The 11,805-nt window shown below is 36.4% G+C and overlaps 1 protein-coding gene across 1 annotated transcript; it reads left to right on the forward strand.

Annotated features, from left to right (window-relative positions):
- The first annotated feature begins 366 nt into the window (after window positions 1-366).
- On the forward strand, window positions 367-6,710 carry rhebl1 (Ras homolog, mTORC1 binding like 1). Its single transcript, XM_083560211.1, has 8 exons — window positions 367-851; window positions 1,298-1,369; window positions 2,767-2,834; window positions 3,342-3,424; window positions 3,545-3,601; window positions 3,697-3,744; window positions 3,872-3,953; window positions 4,072-6,710. The coding sequence occupies exons 1-8, from the start codon at window positions 800-802 to the stop codon at window positions 4,162-4,164; spliced, it is 555 nt and encodes a 184-aa protein (XP_083416337.1). The 5' UTR covers window positions 367-799; the 3' UTR covers window positions 4,165-6,710.
- The last annotated feature ends 5,095 nt before the right edge of the window (window positions 6,711-11,805 follow it).

Below are 11,805 nucleotides of genomic sequence, written 5' to 3' on the forward strand. Positions count from 1 at the left end.
AGGTGAAACTAGACAGATAACGTTTTTTCTTTTTTTTAAGTCTTTAAGACCGAGTTGCTTTACTTTTCTTGTGATATTAAGGAGAAGTTAAATAGGCTAACCAATCTTAAATTTTTTTTTTATTTATTTATTTTATTTTTTTTAGAAGCGTGCATGTTGAAGATACCTTGTATCACAGTGGTTTGTCAACATTCACAAACATTTCAAAAGCTCACCCTTGTGTTTAATGTTATGCAACATCCAAAAAAATGTGAATTATTAGATAACCTGATTAAAACAGATTCTAATTTCAAAAGGGTGAACTATAAAGAACTATATTCCGTGGAGTGACATGTATTTTATATGTACAAAGACCGCCTTTTGTCTGAGTGATCCAGCTTGGGCCAAGCAACTGTCGCGCGCTATGTATGCTTTACGACATTCGCTAGTTCTCGCAAAACTTGCTTTCCGACAGTGACTTGAAAGTACCTGAGCGGTGAATAAGCTGTTTTCGAGTGTCGACATTCGTTTCGAAAACGCATTTTATAGTCGAACAGCAGGAGGTGGTTATATAGAAAATAGTCCGCACGCGTGTATATGAGGTGTATTAACGTACATATATTTTTTTAATCCGTACTATTCGGCCGTTAGTAAAGTTGAACCTCGAGGCCCAGCGGAGGACGGAGCAGCTCGAAAGGAGAAAAAAAGTTTTGTTATTGTCATGTGACGTGATGCGCATGTGGCGATAAAGTGTGGCGAATCTCTCGGACTATTTACATACAGTTCTTTGATTCCAGCGTACAAGTCCTAGTTTCAGAGCATGCCTCAACCAAAATATAGAAAGATCGCTGTTTTGGGATACCGGTCAGTTGGTAAGTGTTGATTTAGGATAAGTATTAGCCTACGTTTGCTAACTAGGAAATTAGCAAGCTAGCCGGTCATGGTGACTTAGCCAGGTTGTCCTTAGACATGAAACATATGAATGCAGTCATAGTGATGAAATCCTGCCCAGTTCATTGTTCTAACTACGGAAACGGAACACTCCTAAATAATCGTATGCACAGCAAAAAGTTCTGAAAGTTGTTTCAACCTTTACTACTTTTGTGTACTTCCATAGTAGCTAGCTGGCTAACAGGACCTGCCTATCACCTTGCGCACACGCCAAGAGTTGTGCTCTGTAGAAATCCCTCCGTTTTTTCTCTCTCGGGGTATTAACGTGATCTTGAATGATGCTGAGCATCCTTGAGGTTTTCATGTTATATCATTTTAATAATAATGACTTGATTGATTTGATTTTTGATTTTTTTTTTTGCAACAGGAAAGTCCTCTCTCACCATTCAGTTCGTGGAAGGGCAGTTTGTAGATGCATACGATCCTACAATCGAAAACAGTGAGTATCCCAGTGAGACTTCCTACTTTCTCAAGCTATGTAGGTGTTTGTATTCTTCTATCTGTTAGGAGATAAAGGAAACACACGCTGTAAAGAGTAGCTCACTAGTTAAGCTTTTCAACTTGTGATCAGAAGGTCGTGAGTTCAAATCCCAGCGTTGCATGGTTGCATGCTGAAACACAAGAACAGGACAAGGTCATGTCTTCAAACGGGAATATGGAGTAATACACACTTATCAAGTTAAATTATTATCATCGATTCAAGATTACCTCGTTACACAGACTCAGCTCAGGAGTAGGGGGTGGACGGCATGACAAAACCACCATGCATGATCCTCCAAGGATTTTTCTACCTTTGATGATATATTACTGTATAAAATACTGGTTTGTTCACAAAACTAACAAATCTTTAATTGTGTTTAGTTGTTTATTTCACAATTTTGTATATTCAGTACGAAGGCATCATATCATCTTCTGCCAGTCAATCTGTACCTACTTAGACTCACATTACAGCTACAATAGATGGATAACATGCTGTAAAAGCACAGTTTTTCTACTTTTCATTAGAATGTGGATATGTTTAGGCTTCTCCACTTGGCTGCAGGACTCCCAATATGTGTATGTAACTGTCTCGTAATAATTTTAAATGTAATAAACACATGAAGTCTACAATGTGCACAATAAATACAGTGCAAAAGTTTGATTATGGCTGCAGTACTAGATTCAAGTGAAGAAAACTGATTAACATTAAATGATTATTAATTGCAACATCTTTTGGTTAGGGGTCCTAACTGCTTTAATACACACTGAAGTCTCTATTAAAACAAATTGGTTGGTTTTGGTTACAAAGTTAAATGTTTTTGGCTAAACATTACTTATAATGACTAGTGTGAAAGCAGAGCTTAATTAATCAATCAGATTTGCCCCCCAGCAAATTTCTTGCATTATTTCCCAATTACTAACCAGTTCTATTTAATCACATAAAGCTACAAATTAGGGAGGGAGATGGCTAACATTTGATCCCTCTCATTTGTTCGTACTGCTGAGCCACTGTGGCATCAACATGATTTGAGCTCGCACGCTTTCTGTTGCACTATTTGGAAACCCCAATAAGTTCTTATCTAGTGACATGCCAGAGCAAGAACACTGCTGCCACTGCAGAGGAAAAATAGGAGCAAATTCTTAGAACAAGCATTTTAACTTTTTAAATACATTTTCCTCTCCTGGCATGTTTCTAAGTCACGATATGCCGAGCTCCATTTCTGTTTAGTACAATGTGTTTGAAACCTTTTTGCTTTTTGCTGTACAATTTCATATGCAGCACAGAAATGTTTTTTTCTGGTTTTTATATTGTTTTGTTAACAAGTTTTTGTTTTTTTTCCTGTCCCTTTCTTATAGCATTTAATAAAATGGTTTCTGTGAATGGACAAGACTTTAATCTTCAGTTGGTTGATACTGCTGGACAGGTAAGAAAAAAAAAAATCATTGGTAGCATTCAAAGAGCAGTTTTTTTTTATATTAATTAAGTCTATCAATGTTAATTTTGTCTATACATCAATTTGTACAGAACATTTTTGTTTAAATTATTCTTGCAGGTCAACTGGTGCGGTGTGTGTGTGTGTGTGTGTTGTATACATACATATATATTTCTGTATGTATTAGATTGTCCTGTATGTAAATTTGGATTGATTCTCTTAAAGAGCAAAATGCATCATCAGCGTCTTGTCGTGGAAACATTTTCTCCATAACATCCTAGTAACAACTCTTCCACAGCACTGTACTGGGTCGTGACCCTATTTTCTAAAGCTTTTGTAATTGCAAAGAGCTAGCTGGGATTATGATGATGTAGATCAAGTTTCAAATATTGAACATCCCTTTCTACATATATGACATGGGCATGATAGTGTAGCAGCTATAAAGCTGCCTGATTTGTATCTGATGTTTATCATTTGTGTATTTTTCATCTTTTTCAGGACGAGTACTCCATTTTCCCACAGTCTCACTCAATGGACATTCACGGTTATGTTTTGGTGTACTCCGTCACCTCAATGAAGAGGTTGGGCTTTGTGTGTTGTTTTCTTGCATAATAAATTTTGAACGTTCTACTTCTCAGCATAGCTCATAATTCCTCTCTGTTTTCTTTTCTGTGTCCTGAAACATTTATTTTCAATGTCAGTTTCGAAGTGGTTCAAGTTCTACATGACAAACTGCTTGACATGGTTGGAAAAATACAGTAAGTGCACGTTTGTGCGCATGCGTGGGATTAAATGCGTGTGAAAGGGAATATAATTGTGCGGGGGGAAAAAAAATCTTTGTTTGTTTTTCCAGGGTGCCTACTGTTCTGGTTGGAAATAAAAAAGACCTTCACATGGAAAGGTAAGTAGAGCAGAGTAGAAGAAGCCGAAGTAAGGAACTTGAGGAATGGTTCTGATTTCTCTCTCTCTCTCTCTCTCTCTCTCTCTCTCTCTCTCTCTCTCTCTCTCTCTCTCTCTCTCTCACACAGAGTTATTAAACCAGAAGAAGGCAAGAAGTTAGCCGACTCTTGGGGAGCTGCTTTTATGGAATCATCTGCTAAAGAAAACCAGGTAATGGTATAATTATTGAAAGCACATTTAATTATTCAGACTACTTGACACACTGAATGTCACACACATGTACAATTACACTTCTTTTTTTCTTCTTCTTCTATTTTTGTGCCTACAGACGGCTGTTGACGTTTTTAAGCGGATCATTTTGGAGATGGAGAAAGCAGACGGAAACGCCCCGTCCGAGGAGAAGAAATGTTGCGTGATGTAGCTGCTGCTATCTTTCAGCAAACACACAGCAAGCTGCCTGACCAAAGTTACAAGTGACATCATCATCAGTCAGCGCGGACACGGCGTGGCGGTGGTGGTGGGACTGCCGTTCTTAAACTCTCCACTCCTCACAGCAGACGGGAAGCTTTATGTACCCATTTATATGAAATTCCGAAAAGCACGAAGAATGGTAAGCTGTCCCAGGAAAAAAAAACAATTAAAATATATAATCCCCCCCCCCCCCCCACTACACTACTGTTCATTTCAGTCAACAATACTTAAACATTTAAAGTGGAAAAGCCTCTAGTGTTTTAATTGCATTTCTTAAATTCTAACTTTTGTTACAATGTTATGGCCCTATAACACACATTTCATAACCCCTGTGGCATAGGGATTTGAATGAACTATGACCTGGTCAGCTCCTGCTGAATAAAACGCCTTCAACATAGCAGGAATGAGTGAACCATGACTTCTAAATTTTTTTTATCCATCCATGATTAATTGTGCTGAGCCATGTGCCCGATGTGTTTTTTGGCATGAGTGGGCAGGTATTATATAGTTGCCACAATATATATTGCCTGAAGCAAGTGCACATTTTGTCTCCCTCTCTGTTCATGTTTTTTTATTTCCTTTTTTTTTTTTTTTTTTTTTTTGTAGGTTAAATTAGAATTTTTATTTACCCTTGTATTTGTATTGTTTGTCTCTAGATTTAATTAGGGTTTTTGTTTTTTGTGTTTGCCGATTTGTCTTGTAAAGCTCTGGTTCATGCTGCAGCAACTGTGTGTAGGATTTGTAAGAAATGTAGTTCTGTGTGGTGCACAAAAGTTCATAGAAAGGCAAAACTTGCCTTGACAATATATACCAAAGCCAGCGGTCATCATGAAAACGGCTTTTAAATAAACACTTTAACTTTTACGCCCCGAGAATAATGTAGTTTTTTTTTTTTTGTTTTTTTTTTTTGCTTTTGAGATAAAATGATGAATCAGGTTTTATGGGATGCTGTAGGAGATATTAGAAGTTGAATTTAGTTGTATAATTAAGTTTCAAATCAAGCAAAGTCTAAACATAATAATAGTTTTACACCTGAACTGATCCTGCTGAAGTTTTAAAATTTAACATAGAATCCAATGTCAGACATTGAAATGAATATATAGTGATAGAGATCTAACAGAACATGTAGTTCTTTATTAAGGAACACTGAATTTGTTTTGGACAAATTTAGTTCAACACAGCAGGAAAAGAAGCTAGACAAGTTTGCAGTAAATATTGTGGTTGTGTAGTAGGAAAAATATATTTTCAGTCTGGTCTGCTGGTCTTTGAACTATTCTGTCTTAATAGGTGACAAGTTTTGGGTCGTCTGACTGCTTGTTTATGACTCATTTATCTAGATCATCTGTCATCATCTCATTTTCTGACTTTCTCCAAAAAAAAGAAAAAAAGGGAACAAGTCACAGAGAATTGAAGAGACTTATCACTAAACACCAAGATATCCGAACTCTTTCTGATGAGTGACATCGGTTTTCAGACGAAATGCTCTAAAGGAAATGCTGTCCAGAACTGTAATATCGGCAACTCAAGGTACAGGTGCTTTGTAATTATGAACTGTATTAACAATCTCATATTGAAATACCAGTGTTATAAACAGAAGCGAAGTTTGGTATCATATTTCCCATAGACATTTCCTGGCATTTTTGTTTTCTTAAATTGTAAAATATCTGTATGGCTATGATTATTTTTATATGCTGTCTCAGGTATGTGGTCTGAGAAAGTCTTCAGCACATTTGTAGTTCTACAAAGCACACTGTTCACTGGACTGATGGAATTGGATTGGTTTCAATGTTGATGATTTGAGCTTGATCAGTTTGATTTAACTTGAAATTTTCAGTGTTGTGGAAATTCTTACATCTTGAATACTAAAATATTTTGTCTTTGATGAGCCTTTTGCTTTACATCTGACTTTATTTTATTTGTGTACCTTTTTGGGTTGCTGAAAGGGAGTTTTGTTTCAGATTGGGGGGGGGGGGGGGGGGGTTTATGAAAGAGGTGTAATGCTGTGTTAAGTGCCTTTACCACTACAACACCTTTGGTCTGTGCTCATCACTAGGCATGAACTTTCGTCAGTCGCATGGTCTTAGGCACGCATGTCTTCATGAGGATTAAAAAAGAAACGTGCATTGACGAGGTTAATTTAAAATCGGTCATCTTTTAATAATTTCTGGAATTTGTGTGATTACAAAGCATGGTGGCATACAAACAAGCAGGTAGTTGCCTTCAGATTACTGTTAGAGGGAAGAAAGTCACCAGCATCCATTAGGTTACAAAAATATCCAGACACATAAAAAGTTCTTCAAGTTTGTGGTGCTCTTTCGGGCTGTTTTTTTTTTTTTTTTCTTTTTTTTCTGTCACCTAACTTTGTATTTATGGGGAATCCTCTTATGATATGCCCTAAACCTCTGAGTTCTCTGCTGTGGGGGAGGTCCTACTTAATTCAGAAAATCTTGCTGTAAACAATTTTGTATATACCAATAAAATCTTTACTCCTTTAAATGTTGTCTGTCTGGTGTACTTAGACTCAGTGTTGATTTATGAATCTCACACAATCCAAAATTGTTATTGACAAAATAAATCGACCAAGAAGCACTTCCTTAACAACAAGGGTTTGTTTAATTTCACACAAGCAGCAGATACAGATAAGAGGTGTGGCCCACACATTGAAGGCAGAAGTTGTATGTTAGAAGTGATCATATTATGATCTGTTGTTTTATTTCAGTTGCACATGTTCTGCTCTTTCATTAAACCATTAGCCTAAAAATGCAAGTATATACCGTGCATGTCAAAGGTCTGGAAGCATCTAGTCCTATTTTTTTTTTTTTTTTTATTCATTAACCGGTTCCTTTGTCTGAAAATTTGTTATGGAGATTTAAACAATTCTTTCTTAGCATGAATGAACAGCTTTGCACATTCTTTGCATTTGCACAGGTAGTTTATCCAATCATTCAGCTGAAATACTTTGCCATGCCTCTTGTAACACGTACCGAAGATGTTCTTTGCTAGTAACATTTTCTCTCCTGTTGTGTGTTTAAGAAGTTCTTCTGTTAGTACCAAAATTATTAAACTTCCTTCCAGTCTTTCACTGTCTAGTTAGTTGGTGTTTTTGCTAGTTTGTTGTACTATATATATAAATAAACGGAAACTTTTTACAGGCACCTAAAAAAAAAATATGACCGGGTAATGTATAGACAAGATAAGATTATCTCTATCTATCTATCTCTCTCTCTCTCTCTCTCTTTCTCTCTCTCTCTCTCTCTCTCTGTCTATATATATATATATATTTATTTATTTATCTCAGTGGCTGGCGGTCAGGGGCAGAAAATCCATCTCTGCTGGCCTAAACACTATCAGAAGCACTGAACTGCGTTTACAACCTAAATTCTAATATTTGTTCCATGAAATTGTATTCATTTATTCCCCACACTCTATTCACTTTATTTCGAACCATTTCTCTTGGCTGCACTGCTTCCAGTACGTGTATGTGGATGTTTTTTTTTGTCAAATCAGATTTCAGCCTCTATGTGCTGCCATGTCAATCTAATCTGCCCAGGGCCCTCAAAGTCTATACTGCTGGCTCTTTTACTATAGAGAATTTTATCAATGGGTCTGTTTCTTTAACCAATCAGATTTAAAATTCGCCTCACAGATCCAGCTAGCTGGCCCAGAATAGTGTCAGCATTTTTCTGTCCTGTGATTGGTTGGTCAGAGGGATATATATAATTATATAGATTCATCACACACAGACTGATATATTTTAAGTGTTTATTTCTTTTCATTTTGATGATTTTGGGTAACAGCAAATGAAAACCTCAAATTCAGTATCTCATAAAATTTGAATATTGTGAAAAAGTTCAATATTGGAGACTCGTGGTGTCACACTCTAATCAGCTCATTAAATCCAAACACCTGCAAAGGTTTTCTGAGCATTTCAATTGTGTTTCAGTCTGGTTCAGGTTACACAATCATGGGGAAGACTGCTAACTTGACAGTTGTCCAGAAGATGATCATTGACACCCTGCACAGGGAGGGTAAGACACAAAGGTAATTGGTAAAGAAGCTGTCTGTTTACAGAGTGCTGTATCCAAGCACATTAATGAAAAGTTGAATGGAAATAAATAATGTGGTAGAAAAAGGTGAAATGAAAACCATTCAAGAATTTGGGAGAGATTCACAAAGAGTGAAATGCAGCTGGAGTCAGTGTTTCAAGAGCCACCACACACAGACTACATCTGATGCATTCCTTGTGTCAAGCCACTCCTGAACCAGAGATAATGTCAGAGGTGTCCTACCTGGGCAAAGGACAAAAAGGAATGGACTGTTGCTCAGTGGGCCAAAGTTTTCTTTTCAGATGGAAAACAATTTAGCATTTTGTTTAGAAATCAAGGTCCCAGAGTCTGGAAGAAGAAGAGTCCAAGTTGCTTGAGGTCCAGTGTAAAGTTTGCACAGTCAGTGGTGGTTTGGGGAGTCGTGTTATCTGCTGGTGTTGGTCCACTGTGTTTATCAGGTCCAAGGTCAGCACAGCCATTTACCAGGAAGTTTTAGAGCACTTCATGCTTTCCTCTGTTGACCAGCTTTATGGAGATGCTGATTTTAATTTCTAACAGTACTTGGCACCTGCCCACATGGCCAAAAGTACTAATACCTGGTTTAAGGACCATGGTATCCATGTGCTTAATTGGCTTAACTCGCCTGACCTAAACTCCATGGAGACTCTATGGGGTATTATAAAGAGGAAGATATGACGTAACAACGTAGAACAACGTAGAAGAGCTGAAGGCCGCTATCAGAGCAACCTGGGCTTCCATAACATGCCAGCAGTGCCACAGACCGATTGCCTCACATGTCACTGCAGCAGTTCATGGAAAGGGAGCCCTGACTAAGTATTAAGTTCTGTACATGTTCATACTTTTCAGTAATCCAACATTTCTGTGTAAAAAATCTTTTAAGTAATATTCACATTTTCTGAGATTACATTTTGGGTTTTCATTAGTTGTAAGCCATAATCATCAAAATTATTATAAAAAAAAAATATTTATATATGTGTGTGTGTGTGTGTGTGTGTGTGTGTGTGTGTGTGTGTGTGTGTGTGTGTGTGTGTGTGTGTGTGTGTGTGTGTGAATATGAATAAGAGAGAGGTGCGCATCTGGCTTTTATTGTGACCAGATTTCGATGGTAACGCTCTCGATGGCTGTTTAGGGGAAGTCTGCCGTGCTCTGACAGACATTTTTTTTTCAGGGTTGCCATATTGCGGAAATATGCACACTCAGGTTGGAAATCAGAAATGGGATTTCACATTTGTAGGAGTAAAACCTGTATCTTGAAAATGTACATGTAAAGTAAAATATGATGGGCCATCAGAAATCACTTATTGTAATCTGTTTGTTTTTTATAGCACTTGTCAATGAAGCAACTAATCATCTATACTGTAGTATTTCTCCAATGACCACGCTTTGTATTTTTGGTTCTGTTTAAATATATATATATATATATATATATATATATATATATATATATATATATATATATATATATATATATATATATATATATATAAGTTGCATTCAGTTTTTATATTTAGTTATAATCGAAAATAGTTATGGAAAAAGGAGGAAAAGAGGCCACCATTTATGGAATTAATGGCACCATCATGTATGTACCAAAAAAAAAAAAAAACAGTACTGGTCCAAATTATTATATTTAACCACATGCCTCAAATATCAGTTAATGACCTCTAATTCACTCAAGCAATTTGCAGCGTTAAAACGTGTTTCATTTAGCCAGATGGTTTATACAGCTTTTGGGACTGTCAACCCTTGTTCAATAAAACTTTAGCATTCTTGTCCCGGCCCAAAACAGTACTAAAACAAAAAAAACAAAATATCAAATTTATCATATATCAGCAAGCGCTATTATCAATAGGTCAATGTATCTAGACCGCTCCACTAGATAGCAGTATTGCTCTTTAAGGAGACACTGCTATCTAGACCTCTCCACTAGATGGCAGTAATGTTCCCCTTTTAAGAAGACCCTGCTATCTAGACCTCTCCACTAGATAGCAGTGTTGTGCCCTTTAATGTGACACATTTTGGACACCTGACAGTCTGCACTCTTGGTCTTTGTTTTCTTTTTTAAACAAAAATACTTTAAAATTTTTGTCCAATGTAAGAATTCAGTTAATTGAATGTCAGTTGTATAAATGGTTGAAGTGTCAAACCTGTAAGTGTCTGTTAAATGCTGTTGAATAATAATCAGCCCTGTGTAGTTTCTGGATACGCAACCAGACACACATCTTCACAAACAGTTTGGCAATGCAAATACCCTTGAACACTTAAGCATAAACCGGGCTTTAGTTAAAATGTTTGTTTGGTTTTCTTTTAATATGTGTAGTCTAAAACTAAACCAAATACCAAACAAACCAAAAGTAGGTATAAAGTTGTATTTAATGTTTTCCCTTATTTTTTCAGCTGAATAAAATGCACAGAAAGGGCAAAGGGAACCTGGACTTCTGTGTTCCTGGTTCATTATACATCATACAACTATCAATTGTAAGCAAATACTTACTGAACCTTAAGTTACTGTCAATGTCTATACACTACTCAGTGGCAGGCCATCCATTTCACACTTGCGACTTCATTAGTGTCCTACCTGAATCAATCCTCCTCTTAATACGGCTATAAAAACCATAAATATTATATTTTATATATACAGTGGTACCAGGACCTACGAGTGCATTAATGTACAAGTTTTCTGAGGTACGAGTGGTCACTTGGTCGATTTTTTTGCTTTGTTATGCAAGCAAAAAATTGAGGTTCGAGCTCGAGACGCCGCTGCTAGATGGCGAAGCGAAGCCAGAAAGCGAAGACTGTGACATAATTAAGATAAGCAAAGAAGAAAAAGTAAAAAAATAAAAGTTAAGGTATACGTAGTGTACAGTAGTGATAGTAGTGAAAAAACGAGTTTTCCCCTCCGCCGCTTATCGCCTGTACCCCCCTACCCCGCCAGCGTTTTTGTTAGCTCAAGTCATCTCATTTTCAAGCTAAATACACTGTATAAAACCTTATTATATCTTTATATACTCTTTTTATTATGTTTTTATAAAAGATTTGTTATTTAGAAATGTATTTTCCTAATTTAATAACATGAAACAAAAATGGGGTGGCATTTTGAGCCCCCCCCCACAAATCCACAAAAAAAAAGCCCAGTACAGTCTAAACTTTAAATCCTAAACACAGCTCACACCCGAGTCTCCTTCTATAAAGTTGAAATTATTTAACAAAACACATCAGTGTCCACATTTATGATTTCATGTTTGAATTTGTTAAACAACATATTAGTCTTTTACACATAGATCATGCATAGTCTGTTTATGTTCTTTTTGTATGAGTGGTTACTATTGAAAAAATACACGAGAACATGTGTGATAATTTTATTATATACCATAGTGCTGTTACTGATACTTGATTCTGATTGGTTGTCAGATGTTTTTAGATGACAATGACAGCCAATTTTGATCATTTTGATTAATTATGTATTACTTGAGATACTACAATGTATAAATAAACATTAAACAAAATACATTTTAGAATTCAGT

The sequence above is a fragment of the Silurus aristotelis genome, assembly GCF_946808225.1.
Source record: "Silurus aristotelis genome assembly, chromosome: 2".
NCBI lineage: Eukaryota > Metazoa > Chordata > Actinopteri > Siluriformes > Siluridae > Silurus > Silurus aristotelis.

Excerpts from the sequence above, each read along its gene's own strand:
- rhebl1 (XM_083560211.1), top strand. The coding sequence starts at position 800 with ATGCCTCAACCAAAATATAGAAAGATCGCTGTTTTGGGATACCGGTCA. Across the intron at positions 3,425-3,544 it reads TCCGTCACCTCAATGAAGAG|TTTCGAAGTGGTTCAAGTTC; the intron begins GTTGGGCTTTGT and ends TTTCAATGTCAG. Across the intron at positions 3,954-4,071 it reads CATCTGCTAAAGAAAACCAG|ACGGCTGTTGACGTTTTTAA; the intron begins GTAATGGTATAA and ends TTGTGCCTACAG.